This window comes from Notolepis coatsorum (assembly GCF_963971535.1).
Source record: "Notolepis coatsorum genome assembly, chromosome: 17".
Lineage (NCBI taxonomy): Eukaryota > Metazoa > Chordata > Actinopteri > Aulopiformes > Paralepididae > Notolepis > Notolepis coatsorum.
The window spans coordinates 82,802,920-82,816,770 of NC_140181.1; the positions used below are offsets into that span (position 1 = coordinate 82,802,920).

General features: G+C 42.0%; 1 protein-coding gene across 7 annotated transcripts in view; it reads left to right on the forward strand.

Moving 5' to 3' along the window:
* The window catches only part of tpd52l2b (tpd52 like 2b), a 43,858-nt gene extending 31,635 nt beyond the window's left edge, over nucleotides 1–12,223 (forward strand). For 3 of the 7 annotated variants that reach the window (XM_084333687.1, XM_084333689.1, XM_084333692.1), the window contains 3 exons: nucleotides 4,524–4,565; nucleotides 5,829–5,877; nucleotides 8,855–12,223. In XM_084333687.1, the coding sequence (XP_084189813.1) occupies nucleotides 4,524–4,565; nucleotides 5,829–5,877; nucleotides 8,855–8,950 (187 nt within the window). In that variant the 3' untranslated portion in view covers nucleotides 8,951–12,223. The remainder of the gene's footprint in view (nucleotides 1–4,523; nucleotides 4,566–5,828; nucleotides 5,878–8,854) is intronic. The other 4 variants (XM_084333688.1, XM_084333691.1, XM_084333690.1 and 1 more) reach the window with 3 other exon arrangements.
* Nucleotides 12,224–13,851: the final 1,628 nt, after the last annotated feature.

Genomic DNA, 13,851 nt, shown 5'->3' on the forward strand with positions numbered 1-13,851 from the left:
ATATATGAGGCTAGGTTTGCGCAAATCAGTCCAAAAGCACCAGATTTGGCCCAGATGTATCCCAGGTCGCCATGGCAGCCAAATCCAATATGGCCACCACCCAAAAAAAGTTTTGGCTATAACTTTTCAATCGGATGAGTGGGTGGACTGGAGGTACAGTATGTCGGGGGGGTGGAGGTACTCGTATATCTATCCACCCTCATTGCTGGTACACAGGCTCCCTCACATCCACATTATGGAGGTGGACATTGGACTCCAGTGCCCACGCTGCAGCGTAGGAGGACGTCCCCACTAAAGATTTGCTCAATATAGTTCTTTAACACACTGGCGGCCACTGGGATGAGTCTAATATCACTCTAGACCAGGGGTTCCCAAACTTTTCAGGCCGGGACCCAGAAAATAAGGCGTCAGAGAGCCGCGGCCCAATGCACATCGCAGGGCTTTTTTTTTTTTCTTTTTTTTTGCCAGGCGACCGATTTTTTAAGCCAAATATCACTTCAATCCTATTAAGTTAGTTCAAGTTAGTTATTCATTTATATGTGCTATTTATGAGAGGGCTAACTTGTTGCAAAATAATAGACCATAAACCGTCCCTTTTAAAATGGCTTAAAGAAAAAAACATTTCATCAATACGTTCTCATTTTATAGCGCCGTGAATATAAGCGTTATACGGGATTCCGGCTATGATATTTCCTGGAAGGCTAGATAAAGGGCTAATAGCTACTAACGTTATATCCAATGGCATTTCCGTTATACATAAGCTACAGTTAAAACTCAAACTGCATATGATCGGCACGATCCTCAAGCATGTATGCATGAAAGGGGGGGGGGGGGGGGGGGGCGTTGTTTCTTATTATTGATTACCAATAACCGTGTTCGTCTAAGTAGCCACATAGGCTGATCGGCTGGTTGAGTATCATAACAAGGCCCGATCGGGCTGTAATTTACATGAAAAAGATCTTACCATGAGCCGGTTGGATCCGCCAGACCATTTCCCAGTTATCGATCACCATCTGGTAGATCGATATGTCCATTGGCTGATGATAAATCCCCTTACTGCACACTGAAATCTGCTATCCAAAACATATTCCGTGCAACAGACAATAGCGATCGCTTCATGTGAGTAGAAAACTGCATTAGAGATAAAAAAAAAAGAGACAACTTCGGCCACAGGGAACACTGCATTATCGCGATAGCGCCCCTAAGAGGATCTGGCCGGTAATGCACTTTCTCGAATTCAAAGAGTAGGGTACATCTGCAGTGCAGCTCGGCGACCTTGAATAGGTTATTAAAATGGAATAAAAGCCAAAACAACTTGCCACGGATATATCCGTCCTTCGGTCCTTTAAGCATGGATTCGAAACACGGATATATCCGTGGCCGGGCGCCATTGTGTTAACGGTCGCCGTCGGTTGTGTGATGGAAAAGGGTTAACCTTCTGTCGTGTGGCAGTGAAAGGGTTAACCGGCTGTCGTGTGGCAGTGAAATGGTTAACCTTCTGTGTGTTGTCGCAGTGAATGGGTTAACCGTTTGGTAGTGCGGCAGTGAAAGGGTTAATCACACAACATTTCAACCGTATTCGATAAGCCTTCGAAACCATGCTTTACTTTCCAAGGAAGGCCAGGATAACCAAAGATTCCAGCTCTTCTCCTACACTCTAAAACCTTTTGCTTTTGTCATGAAAAGAGCGGGTGTTGCTAATGATTTGTATACTTACTCTGTGTATTATGTTCTCGTTTTGGCCTCTGTTTAGTGTGTAAACATCCAAGTAAATAAGCTTGTTTGTAGGCGTTGCCAAGTCACAAGGCTTACCTCGTTATTCAAATGATTAAATCAAGATTTATGAAACCGTTGAACCATTCCCCCTGGCAGGTCTCTTTTTAAGGGGAATCATTTTACAAATGTATTGTCATTATACAGCACAAGTATAATACAAGTACAGTACAACAAAAAGAGGTTTGGCATCCAACCAGAGTGCAAATGAAGCAGTAAAGTGCAACAGCAATATACAATGTACAGATGATTCGTTGTAACATAACACATCATCTGTAGGCCTGAGAAATGCAGAGCTGGTAGACATGTGTGGCGTAAACTATAAATGGATTACATTTAACGCTTTTATCCAAAGTGCTTTACAATTTATGCCTCACATTCACTCGCACACCGACGGCGACCATGCAAGGTGCCAACCTGCTCATTGGGAGAAGTTAGGGGTTAGGTGTCTTGCTCAAGGACACTTTGACACACTGGAGGAGCGGGAATCGAAATGGAAACCTTCCGATTTACCAGACGACCGTCGACCGGTCTACCTCTAGAGCAGTGGTTCTCAACCTAGGGGTTGAGACAAAATCATTTTTGGGCGTAAAAAGGAAAATGTTTGATACTGTTTTGTAAATTGTTGTATTTTTTTTTATATAACAATTATAAAAAAAAAAAATTAATAAAACATGTTCTTCACTTTAAGTTGTATGTAAATACTATTTGTGGTGTTAAAAACATGGAAACAATAGCTTTGGTGGCCAAAGTGTTCTATGCCAGTAATAGCTGGCAGTCATTTTTGGAAATGGTTACCATGGTCACCAGAATGCCAATCTGCAATGCCCCAATATCCATATATTTTCTAAATATATTAAGCTAAATATGTATCAAATTTGGTGCTTTTATCACAAATTGAACAATAGGTTTAGCTATGCCGCCCCACTATAGTAGAGTAGTATCCTACTCTCAGGGTGGAAAGCTACATATTTGCTCTTCTGCCAGATGGCAAGAATGGTTTACTAGCCGAAACTGATGTTTTTAATATTTATTTCAAGTGGCCGATGGAACTGACAAACTTACCAGCCACCAACCAAAACTTACCAGCATTTGTCTTGTCACTGTTTTTTTTCACCCTGCCTACTGTAGTCAGAGTCTTAGGTTATGCTGAACTAGCATGCCTAGAATGAACCTATCAACTTATTAATAACACCTTGTTGGCACAAACCCATGTCTTGGCTTCTGTAGTCATATTGGGGCATCCATAGTCACTCACATTTACATGTGCACGGCAGGTGGTGTGTGTGTGTATGCATGCATGATGCTCATCTTTTGCTAGCATCCCATGTTTCTCTTTTAATGCATGTTATTCCGCATATCGTTTCCTCTCTTCCACCCCTCCCATCTTATCTGCCCTCCTCCCATCCATTTGTCCATCCCATAATCCCTTAGATGTTGTGTGGTTATTATTTTTTACTTCTATATTTCCCCCATATTGATAACCTTTCCATTGTCTTCCATACATACATGTATTTATTTGTGGTGGCTGATCAAAATCTCAGACGTGCCCACCACAAATAGATTGGCTAAATGGATGCTGTAACATAACATAATAATAAGTGCTTCTTCTTCTGTGTCGCTCCCCACTGTTTGTGTGTATCTTGTACCTGCCGACTGCCCTGAGAACCTAATAGCGGCCTTTATTAAGTCTAGCGTCTGTCTGCCTGCTGGTTTCATTGTGATGCTCTTGCTGGTTTTTGGTTCACCCTCTTCCCACTGTTTTCTCTTTGACTTGCTGCATTGGTTTGGTCTACAGAGCTCTACCTTTCTCTAATTCCTTTGGGTAAGACTGACCTGTCATGTTACCACGTCATACTTTAACGTAGCCCAAAGTAAAAAAGAAAATTGTTATTGGTCTACATTTTATTTGTTAAAACGTGAAGCTGACATTCCTTTATTTTAAAGGAATACTTCACCCAAATTACTCACCCTGTGATGCCTTGAATTCTGGAAGATGTTTTTGTTTGTTTTTAATCGGATGCCTCCATAGTGAAAGTAGAATCCAAAGAAATAGTAGAAATACATGATGATCCAAAGTATGGCTAGTACTGTTTTTTATTTTGTGTTCTACGTTCACCATAGATGTCCAGCTCTGTCAGTTAAAAATCTCCTGCTTGGAAACCTTGATTCCTACTCCCCATTTAACCAGGGACTGTATTTATCTAGCATTTTTAAGGCAGGAGTGCTGATCTGAGACCATGACCAAGTCATAATGGGGTAAATATGGTCATGTGACCTGAGCCATGATTCTAGAGCTACTCTTAAATATGGGCCCTGATCTTATGTTATGACCTTTTGAAAATTATTTTTCTATTTCATTAACCGTATATCATTTTTGGATATTTTTCTGTGACGCAGGGGCTATTTTTTTTAATGAAATGTTTCCTTATTCTTAAAACAGACTCCTGTTTAGTGCATATTTTATTTTTTGTAATTTTAGTAGCTTGTTATGGCAGATTTGAGAAATAAGTTGTACTTCCCTCTGGTGACCACTAAGGGGCAGTCTTGTTACACCCTAACAATTGTGCTTGTGTGAGTGTGCTGGAATGAACTGTACTGTGCTGTGTTGACCTGATTCCACTAATGGTGGGCCTCATCGCTCTCTAATGTGTGCGTCTGTGTGTGTGTGTCTCTTCTGCTAGCCTCTGCTTGCTTGTTAACACTCACACTTTTCTGTGTCCCCTCTTCTTTAATGCTTACCAAAGTAGCAACTATTCCATTCGCCACTCGATAAGTATGCCCGCCATGAGGTAAAGTAACCCCTCGGTCAGCTCACTCTCTACTCTGCTTTACCACTGCTTCCTATTGTAACTGTCCACCACACTGAGTATATTGTAGGAATTGGAACAGGGAGCTAACAGGGATGTTTTTTTGTTGGTTTTTTATAAAAAAATGTATTTACTCTTCTATAGTGAAATATATAGCTAGACTTTGCAATTTAGTCATTTAGCTGAAGCTTTTATCCAAAGCGACTTACAGATTGTGAACAACGTGTACATCTCTGGCAGCTAAGGGTCAGTGGTGTTGTTCGTCAAATAGCATCGAGCTTGAGTGTTACACTCTTGAGTGCATAGTAGTATAGACATATTAGTAAGATAGGTAGTAGTTAGGTGTAAAGGTAAACGTATCCGTACCGAACCTAACCTTTTCATTGTGTACCCTACCGAACGGCTGTGTAGTGTACCCAACGAATACAACAGTATGTTAACCACTAACGACCGCCCACCGGGGGCTGTTTTTTTCACAATCTAATCTAAGTCGATTATTAATTTCAATATAGAATATTCGTTGACAGCCCTACAAGTACAATTAGTTACTGCACACTACATCACCCCTGAGTGGAACATGGAAAGCCAAACTTTCCCCCACTGTACCGAAAACCCGTACCAAACCTTGACTTCAAAACCAAGGTAAGTACCGTACCATGGTTTTTGTGTACCATTACACCCCTAGTAGTAGTATAAGAATAGTAGCATAGTATTCGGGTACATAATAGTAAAAAAGACAGTACATCAAAAGATGAAAGATTAGGCAAAAGAACAAATTGTCAGATTTAGATTTTTATTGACGTTATTGTTAAACGGATGTGAAAACAAGACAAAAAATATACCAACTTTAGCTCACTGTTCCAATTCCTAAGCTTTTGTATTTAGCTGAAAATGTTACTCTTGAGTCTGAGATATGACTAACTAATGATGTATTATTCACAAGTGATTAGCCTCTTTGGTTCATGTTATGGTCACAAGTTAATACATTGTTAACGGTTTCTATGTAACTACTCTCATTATTATAATAATTTCTATACGAAAAATAAAGTTAAAACGGTTACCGCAGCTGTCCCAGGGCCTGCGGTGAAGCACTGCTGTGTCTTCGATACACTTGGTTTAATGTATTATTCTGCAAGATCCCGATTACATTTTGTATAACTTGATGTTTGTCTTTGTGTTACAGAAGGCTGGTAGAATAACATAAGTTTCTAGAATGTTGACAGACACTTGATCTCTTCATTGCAGGAACTCTCCAACCTTCAAGTCTTTTGAGGACAAAGTGGGGAACCTCAAGGTACGTACTGGGATATGGTCCTAAAACAGGCTGTTCCCAAACCGTTTAAGATAAGATATTCCTTTATTGATCCCTTTGGGGAAATTCAGGCATCATAGCAGCATGTTGGGGGGGGGGGGGGGCATAAATATAGGCAATAAAACTATAGTAAAGATAAAAAATAAGCAGTGTAAACAATATAATTAACTCTGAATATAAGCAGTGTAATCAAAGGTGCAGCTGTATGCCCCATCAGTTATATTATACGTTACAATTAATATGGTCAATAACACTTAGAATCTGAATATATACTACGAGTAAGTAAAGTATACAGTATACACAGGTGCAGTATACATAAGGTACCCTAACTGCCATTATATACGTCATACGTTTCATGTCAACGACCCCTAAATAGATGCACCTTATTATGATACGACTTCGTGCCATGGACCGCCGTCTAAAAGGATATTCTTTTGCGAGATGTTATTTAAATAGAAATGTAATTCACGAGACTAATTTAGAAAACTACCCCCATAGCTCTCGCTTACCCCTTGAATGGAAACATGCGGGAAGAACGAAGCTTCCAGTATTCACTGATGATCGCTGCTGAAGCTTCAAGGATGGTAATCGGGACAGACGGCCCTAGAAATAATACTGTACTTTTTTTTTTTTTTTTTTTTTTTTTTGCACCCACAGGAACCCACCCCACTTTGGGAACCCATGTCCTAAAACATCTCGATATTATGAATAAAACGTAATACATCCTTGTTTCGTTATAATAATAATAATAATAATAATAATAATGACTTCGATTTATATAGCGCTCTTCATGAGACCCAGAGCGCTTCACAGAGTCCATTATTCGTTCATACACAGTCATACCGGTGGTGGTAAGCTACAATTGCAGCCAGAGCTGCCCTGAGGCAGACTCACGGAAGCGTGGCGAATAATCATCGCCTACGGCCCCTCCGACCACCACCAACATTCATTCACATGCATACACATTCATACGAGGCAAGTAGGTTAAGTGTTAAGTTGGAAAACAAAGATGATTTTGAGGAAAGCAGGTCCTGGTCTCTAATTATTGTTGATGAATAAATGGGTGGATTTGGATAGAATGGGGAAATAAATAATAGAAAAGCAAACAAATGTCAAGTTTATTAGCATGTCCCAAACTGGGCAATTCATGTTACAGCAGATAAATAAGAAACTCCAAAAAACACCGTAAACATACATAAACAAGAAGAACATAGACAGACATGTACATGGTCACAAGATCAGATAATAACAGATAAATAAGCAACTACAACCACCCACCTCAAAGCTACCTTCTCCTTCATCCTTTATTGATGGAGGTAGGTATAAATGAGAATTTATACCTATTGTTTTTAGCTGCAGGGGTCTCTAAACGTTGGCCGGAAGGCAATTATTGATATTCCGGTTTTAGGGGGTGAAAGCGGTCAACACATAGGTCCAGAATGTGGACACATCATTGTGATGCCTTTTAATCAGCCCTGTCAAGTTTCAACAGTTGAGTCACTGACAGATGTGTCCCATGGGGACATTAACGTGTGTTGTCGGGCCTTATAAATAAATTTGATTTGATATGACTGCTAATCCAGTGGGGGAGTGGTTAGGGTTGGATTTAAGAGCTATTGTTCACACCTAGTACCTGACTGCCAAGTAGGGGTGTAACGGTACACAAAAACCACGGTTTGGTACGTACCTCGGTTTTGAAGTCACGGTTCGGTATGGGTTTTCGGCACAGTGGGGGAAAGTTTGGCTTTCCATGTTCCACTCAGGGGTGATGTAGTGTGCAGTAACTAATTGTACTTGTAGGGCTGTCGATGAATATTCTATATTGAAATTAATAATCGACTTGTAAAGAAAAGAGAAAAAAAATTATAATTATATTAGATTGTGAAAAAAAAACAGCCCCCGGTGGACGGTTAACATACCGCTGTATTCGTTCGGTATACACTACACAGCCATTCGGTACGGTACACAATGAAACGGTTCGGTTCGGTATGGATACATGTACCTTTACACCCCTACTGCCAAGGTGTTAAAATCCAGACAATCTTTAAATGGTCTTATCTCTACTTTCAGATAAGCATATCTTCTTCAAATATCTTAATTTGAAATCTTACATTCTGTACTTTCATAATCTGAAAAATGACAGAGGGAGACTTGAGGCTCAAACTGCTGGACCAGGACACATTTGACTTCCGTGGTTAAAGTGGATTCTCTCCACCAATAACGCTTCTTCCTCTTCTTCAGCGTAACCTAAACGGTTGATTACAAACATGTGACCAGCGCACTGACTAACCATGTCCTGTTCTTTCTTCTCTCTCTCTCTCTCTCTCTCTCTCCAACCACCCCGTCTATACTCTTGAACTCCTTGAACCCATCTACACTCTGCTCCTTTTCTCACTAATATCCGTCTTCTCCTTCCTATCTCCATCCTCCTTCTACCCCATCCTCTCCTATCTCCATCCTCCTTCTACCCCATCCTCTCCTATCTCCATCCTCCTCCTACCCCATCCTTTCCTATCTCCAATCTCCATCCTCTCCTATCTCCATCCTCCTCCTACCCCATCCTCTCCTATCTCCATCCTCCTCCTACCCCATCCTCTCCTATTTCCATCCTCCTTCTACCCCATCCTCTCCTATCTCCATCCTCCTCCTACCCCATCCTCTCCTATCTCCATCCTCCTTCTACCCCATCCTCTCCTATCTCCATCCTCCTCCTACCCCATCCTCTCCTATCTCCATCCTCCTCCTACCCCATCCTCTCCTATTTCCATCCTCCTTCTACTCCATCCTCCTCCTACCCCATCCTCCTATCTCCATCCTCCTTATACCCCATCTCCTATCTCCATCCTCCTTCTACCCCATCCTCTCCTATCTCCATCCTCCTCTTACCCAATCCTCCTTCCATACCCCCCCCCATCCTCCCTCCCCTCCCATCCTCTCCTCTATCCCACTGTGTCTCCAGTACAAGGTGGTGGGAGCCAAGGGCAACGGTGAAGCGGCCAGTGCGGCCACCTCTCCGACCGACTCTAACCCCACTCAGGACAACGCGCCTTTCTGAACCCCCCACCCCAACCCCTCCCTTCTTCCGCAACCTTCCTCACGACCCGAGACTGTACCATCATCGCCTGACCCTTAAAACCTGACCATTGACCCTTCACTTTGTCGAATCGCCACCGATCACCTTCCCTACCTACCTACGTGCTTATCTGCCGCCGTGTCACATGCCCCAGCTTCCCGCATCTACTTCCTCTCCCATGTAGACTCAGCCGGCCCTCGTCCGATCAATAAACACTTTTCCTTAGTCATCTTTTTTTAACCAGGTCGTCACTGTTAAATATGAACCTGAGTTCACCTGAAAAATGTGTTAAAAGAAGCGCAGTCGATCTGAGAGTATTTGACGAGCGCGAGCAAGACGGCGGTCACATGCCTATCGAATCCCCCCCCCCCCCCCCCCCCCCATCTCAACTTCCTAGGCCTACTATTGCTACATGCATGTGCATATCTCATCTCAAATGTACAATATCAACTACAGCTACAATGACCGGGTTTTCATGTAACACCCCCACAAAATAAAACACCACGGGATGTAAAAAAATAAAAGAAAGAAAGACTAGATAAAAAAAGTTAAAAACCATTTTGTATTATAAACTATTTTACACTGCTTTGCATAATGTTTTTACATAACTTTTATCTATATGTATAAATATATGAAGAAGATATATTGTAGCCAATGCTGCCAACTGGTAGCCGATTGGTCGGTAGGTAAAACGGGGAGGAGTAACAAACTTAAAAAAAAAACTGGGAATATAAAGGAACACTATGGGCCAGTTGATCAGACATGGATGAAGCCCTGGCCTCCACTAAGGCTGTTCCACCCCACTGGGAGGTTGTGTCTGTGAAACGGCCCCAATGAACTACTACCATCTAATGAGCCATCTACAGGTTTACACCCGGCCGGGACACTAGATCCGGTCAGACCGGGGCAAAAATAGGACGTTTTGAATTGGTTTCGGCCAAAGAACTGGAAGCACGCTTGATTGCATCGCAATATGTACAAATAAATAATAATAAATGCCATTTACAAAACTAAAACCAAAATTCACCTCATGTGAAAATGATTTGCAGGTATACTTTTTCAGACTTAAATCAATTGTATATCGGGAAACGATATGGAAACATTTTGAATGTGTTGTTTTTGCCCTGGTCTGGCTTCAGTCAGTCTCATTCTGTTTTCCTTTTGTTCCCCCCCTTTTACACAGACTCCAATGTGAGACTATGCTTTGCCGTGTAAACCACCCGGCGAATGTTAACGACGATTCACCTCGTCGGCCTTATTCACTTTTTAACGCTTTATCCGTTTATGATTTTGCTTGGTAGAAAAGAGCTTTTCCACGCTGTTTTTCCTCTTTTTTTTCTCCTTTCTGTTCCTCTTCTTTTTTTTTAAGTTGTCTAGACGGGGGTCGAATGAAGAGGGAGAGTTACAGACACGCCGCCATTGTAAAGGGTCATTATGCTAAGCTACTCGTGCCACACATCTGAGACGATCGACAGTCGAATAACAATGTTTAGTTGCCACAGTGGGACAAACTACAGCCACAACCACACACACACACACACACACACACACACACACACACACACGCATCACCTGGTCCTTTGTAGAACCCAGGCATGAGGCCAAACAAACCTGCTAGAAGTACCGCCATTTTCCACTGTTAGTCTCGCCACGTGCACTTATCCAGCCTCTACACACACACACACACACACACAAAACGCTGAACAACAAACTACAGTAGTAGCTATCAGAAACTACTTGGCCACAAAAACAGTGACATTAAACCTTGAACAGCTGCAAATGGTATGGTAGCACAGTCACTTTTTCTTATTTTGAACATGAAGAAATAGAATATTGTATTATAGTTGTTCCCCTTCCTCCCCTACTCAGTGTGTTTCCGAGGGGAAGGGATGTTCACTTCTCTGCCTTCTGTACCGTCTGGATGTGGTACACGCCCACCCAAGAGTGGCGACCGCCACGCTGCCCTTTCCCTAGACACGCTCCCTTACCTGTTCCACCAGGAGGCGCTTGATCTTTTTCTATTCCACCCCAGGTGGAATAGATGAGGTGAACGAGCGTGTCCGGGTGGAAACGGGGCTGCGCGTGACGCCGGCTTTGATGGCCTTGTTTCAAAATGTGATTTAGCCTCCTACACCCTTACTTCCTTGTACGTAAAGAGGCGGGGAGCCACTGCGACGGACGGCTAACGTCTCTCCGCAGTCAACTTTGGTGGTCAAACTGCGTGCCCCCGCGGAGCACGGCGCCAGGGAGCGCACTCGGTTTCACCGCTTGCTGCTGAAGTCGGGCCGTGGTGAAAGTTTGCCTGTTGCCGCGGTGGCTTCCTGTCTCTTAACTCGACGGCAGGGTAGACGGGCAAAAAGATTTTGAAGCCGGGTGTTTTGCGGCCTGCGGTTGCCACGTTTGGTCTGCGTGTATCTTAGGACGGTGACACACCGGTCGACTGGCATCGTGTTGCTGGTTGCCCGGTGTATCACCGGTCTTTAGGGTAAGGATGCCGGGGCAACGTTTTGAGGCAATGGAGAGGGACAATATTGCTTTTGGTGGGGATGGGGATTGGTAAACGGGACAAAAAAAATCACTGTAGTTAGTTTTGTGGGCTGCAAGGAATCCCAAGTAAATACAACACAAATACTGGCATAATTGCTCCTCTGCAGTGCTTCAAAATGTTGCAGTTGTATCACTACCTTTAGTATGTCCTTTTTTTTGTATGCGTTTGTGTTGGATTATTTTGGTAGTGAATTATGATATTACTATTATGTGATGTATTTAGATTTGTTTTGTTTTTCCTTCTGGGTGAGGAGGAGTTGGAGAGGTTGATAATTTGTCAATTTAATTTGCCATCGGTAAAACGTTGCCAATGTTTAAATATCTGTTACAAAACTCTTTCTCAAAATCTCTCCCTTCACAGAGTCTTGCATTTTCTATAGCAAGACGAAAGAAAATGCAGACACGTCTTGTCATTTGTTTATGGTTGCAAATCTGTTGGTGGGGAACTGAGAAATTGATAAAGATATGGGGTGCCAATGACACGTGAATCACACACATGGCATGTTTGATGCCAGCCAATATGCAGATGATTGGAAATGATTAGAGTGCATACTATAGCTTTGTTCTGGTCCTGGGCCCTAGCTGGTGTAGAATATTAAAAGGGATCAGATTGGAAGACTATGGTGGATGAATTTACAATTTTTTTTTATTTTTTTTTTGTCTTGTCTTATATGTTTGGATATCAATAAAGCATTCCTTTAAATGAAACATGTTTGTGGTTGGTATTCCCCACAGGATGAAATTACCCTGTTAACTACAGTAAAGGTATAATCTGTAAGGCTGTCAAATGGCGGCCTCTATGCAAAAAAAAAAAAAAAAGCCTGTTTGGTACTGAGCTTTGTTTACGTTTTTGTTTTGCTCTGACTTTAGTAACTTGTACTTGGCAGAGCCTGATGGTGTGGCCAGCAGTAGCAACCCCTCCCCTGTATGCTTGTATCCTTTCGGCAAGCAACAAGCCCTTCTGCGTTGCTCTGATTGGCCGAGCGCGCACATGAGCCGCGACAAGCCACTCAGCCAGGCAGGAATACTAAGCTCCGCTTAACGCAATTTATACAAATGGAAGTATTGATTTCGCCGTAACGAATCATTAAAGAAATATACCGTTAACTGGAATATGTTGTTTCTTTACACACATGTTGTATTATGTAATTGGTTTGTCATGACAAACTAATAAAAAATCGCGAATTAACCGGTGGCTACAACAACACACAGTAACTACATGCATCATTGTTTACAATGAACGGTGGGGCTAATCGAAAGGACTGGACACGGACGCGTTAAACGGCAATGAATTAATTTAATATAACAGTCCGGTTCTGTGTTTGTTTGTGTCTGTAGATTGTTGGTGTACAACTAACTTTAGGTTAGTTTAACTTGTCCGTGTCCAGTCCTTTCGATTAGCCCCACCGTTCATTGTAAACTGATGCATATAGTTACTGTGTGTTGTTGTAGCCACCGGTTAATTCGCGATTTATTTATTGGTTTGTCATGACAAACCAATTACATAATCCAACATATGTGTAAAGAAACAACATATTCCAGTTAACGGTATATTTGTTTAATGATTCGGTACGGCGAAATCAATACTTCCATTTGTATAAATTGCGTTAAGCTGAGTTTAGTATTCCTGCCTGGCTGAGGAGCTTATCGCGGCTCATGCGCATGCGCACGCTCGGCCAATCAGAGCAACGCGGAAGGCCTTGTTGCTTGCCGAAAGGATACAAGCCCCCTGTACCCACTGAAATCCAATCCACACATCAGACAAAAACTATAAACAAGGCACAGTACCTGTGGTCATCTTTTGCCTGACGGGTCGCTGTTTGACAACATTAGGTTAGATTCAAGTGTATTGTCGTCATACAGCACAAGTACAGTACAATGAAAATAAGTTTGGCATCCAACCAGAGTGCAAATGTAGCAGTAAAGTGCAACAGTAATGTACAATGTACAGGTGATTAAACTGGGTACAAATGAGTACTTCTGAGTAATGCTAATCAGATGTATGTACAGAATTGTAGTATAATGTAAAGACAGTATGGTAGTAGTCATACTGGCCAGCAGCATAACTAGTAAGAGTAGGATATGTAGTATGTACAGATTTAGATATACTATCTACAGATATGTAAAATGACTATGTGCAGGTAAATACAGACGGGTGTGGATAGGTATATATGATGAGAATACATTTATATAGGCTATATATGTTTATACAGCATTTGTACATGCTATCATACCGAGCTAAGGTTATTTGCAGGTGTATATAGAGGGTTATATGCCGTTATATTCAGACAAATGGATATTTATTATATATATGCAGTAAATATAGAATATAAATG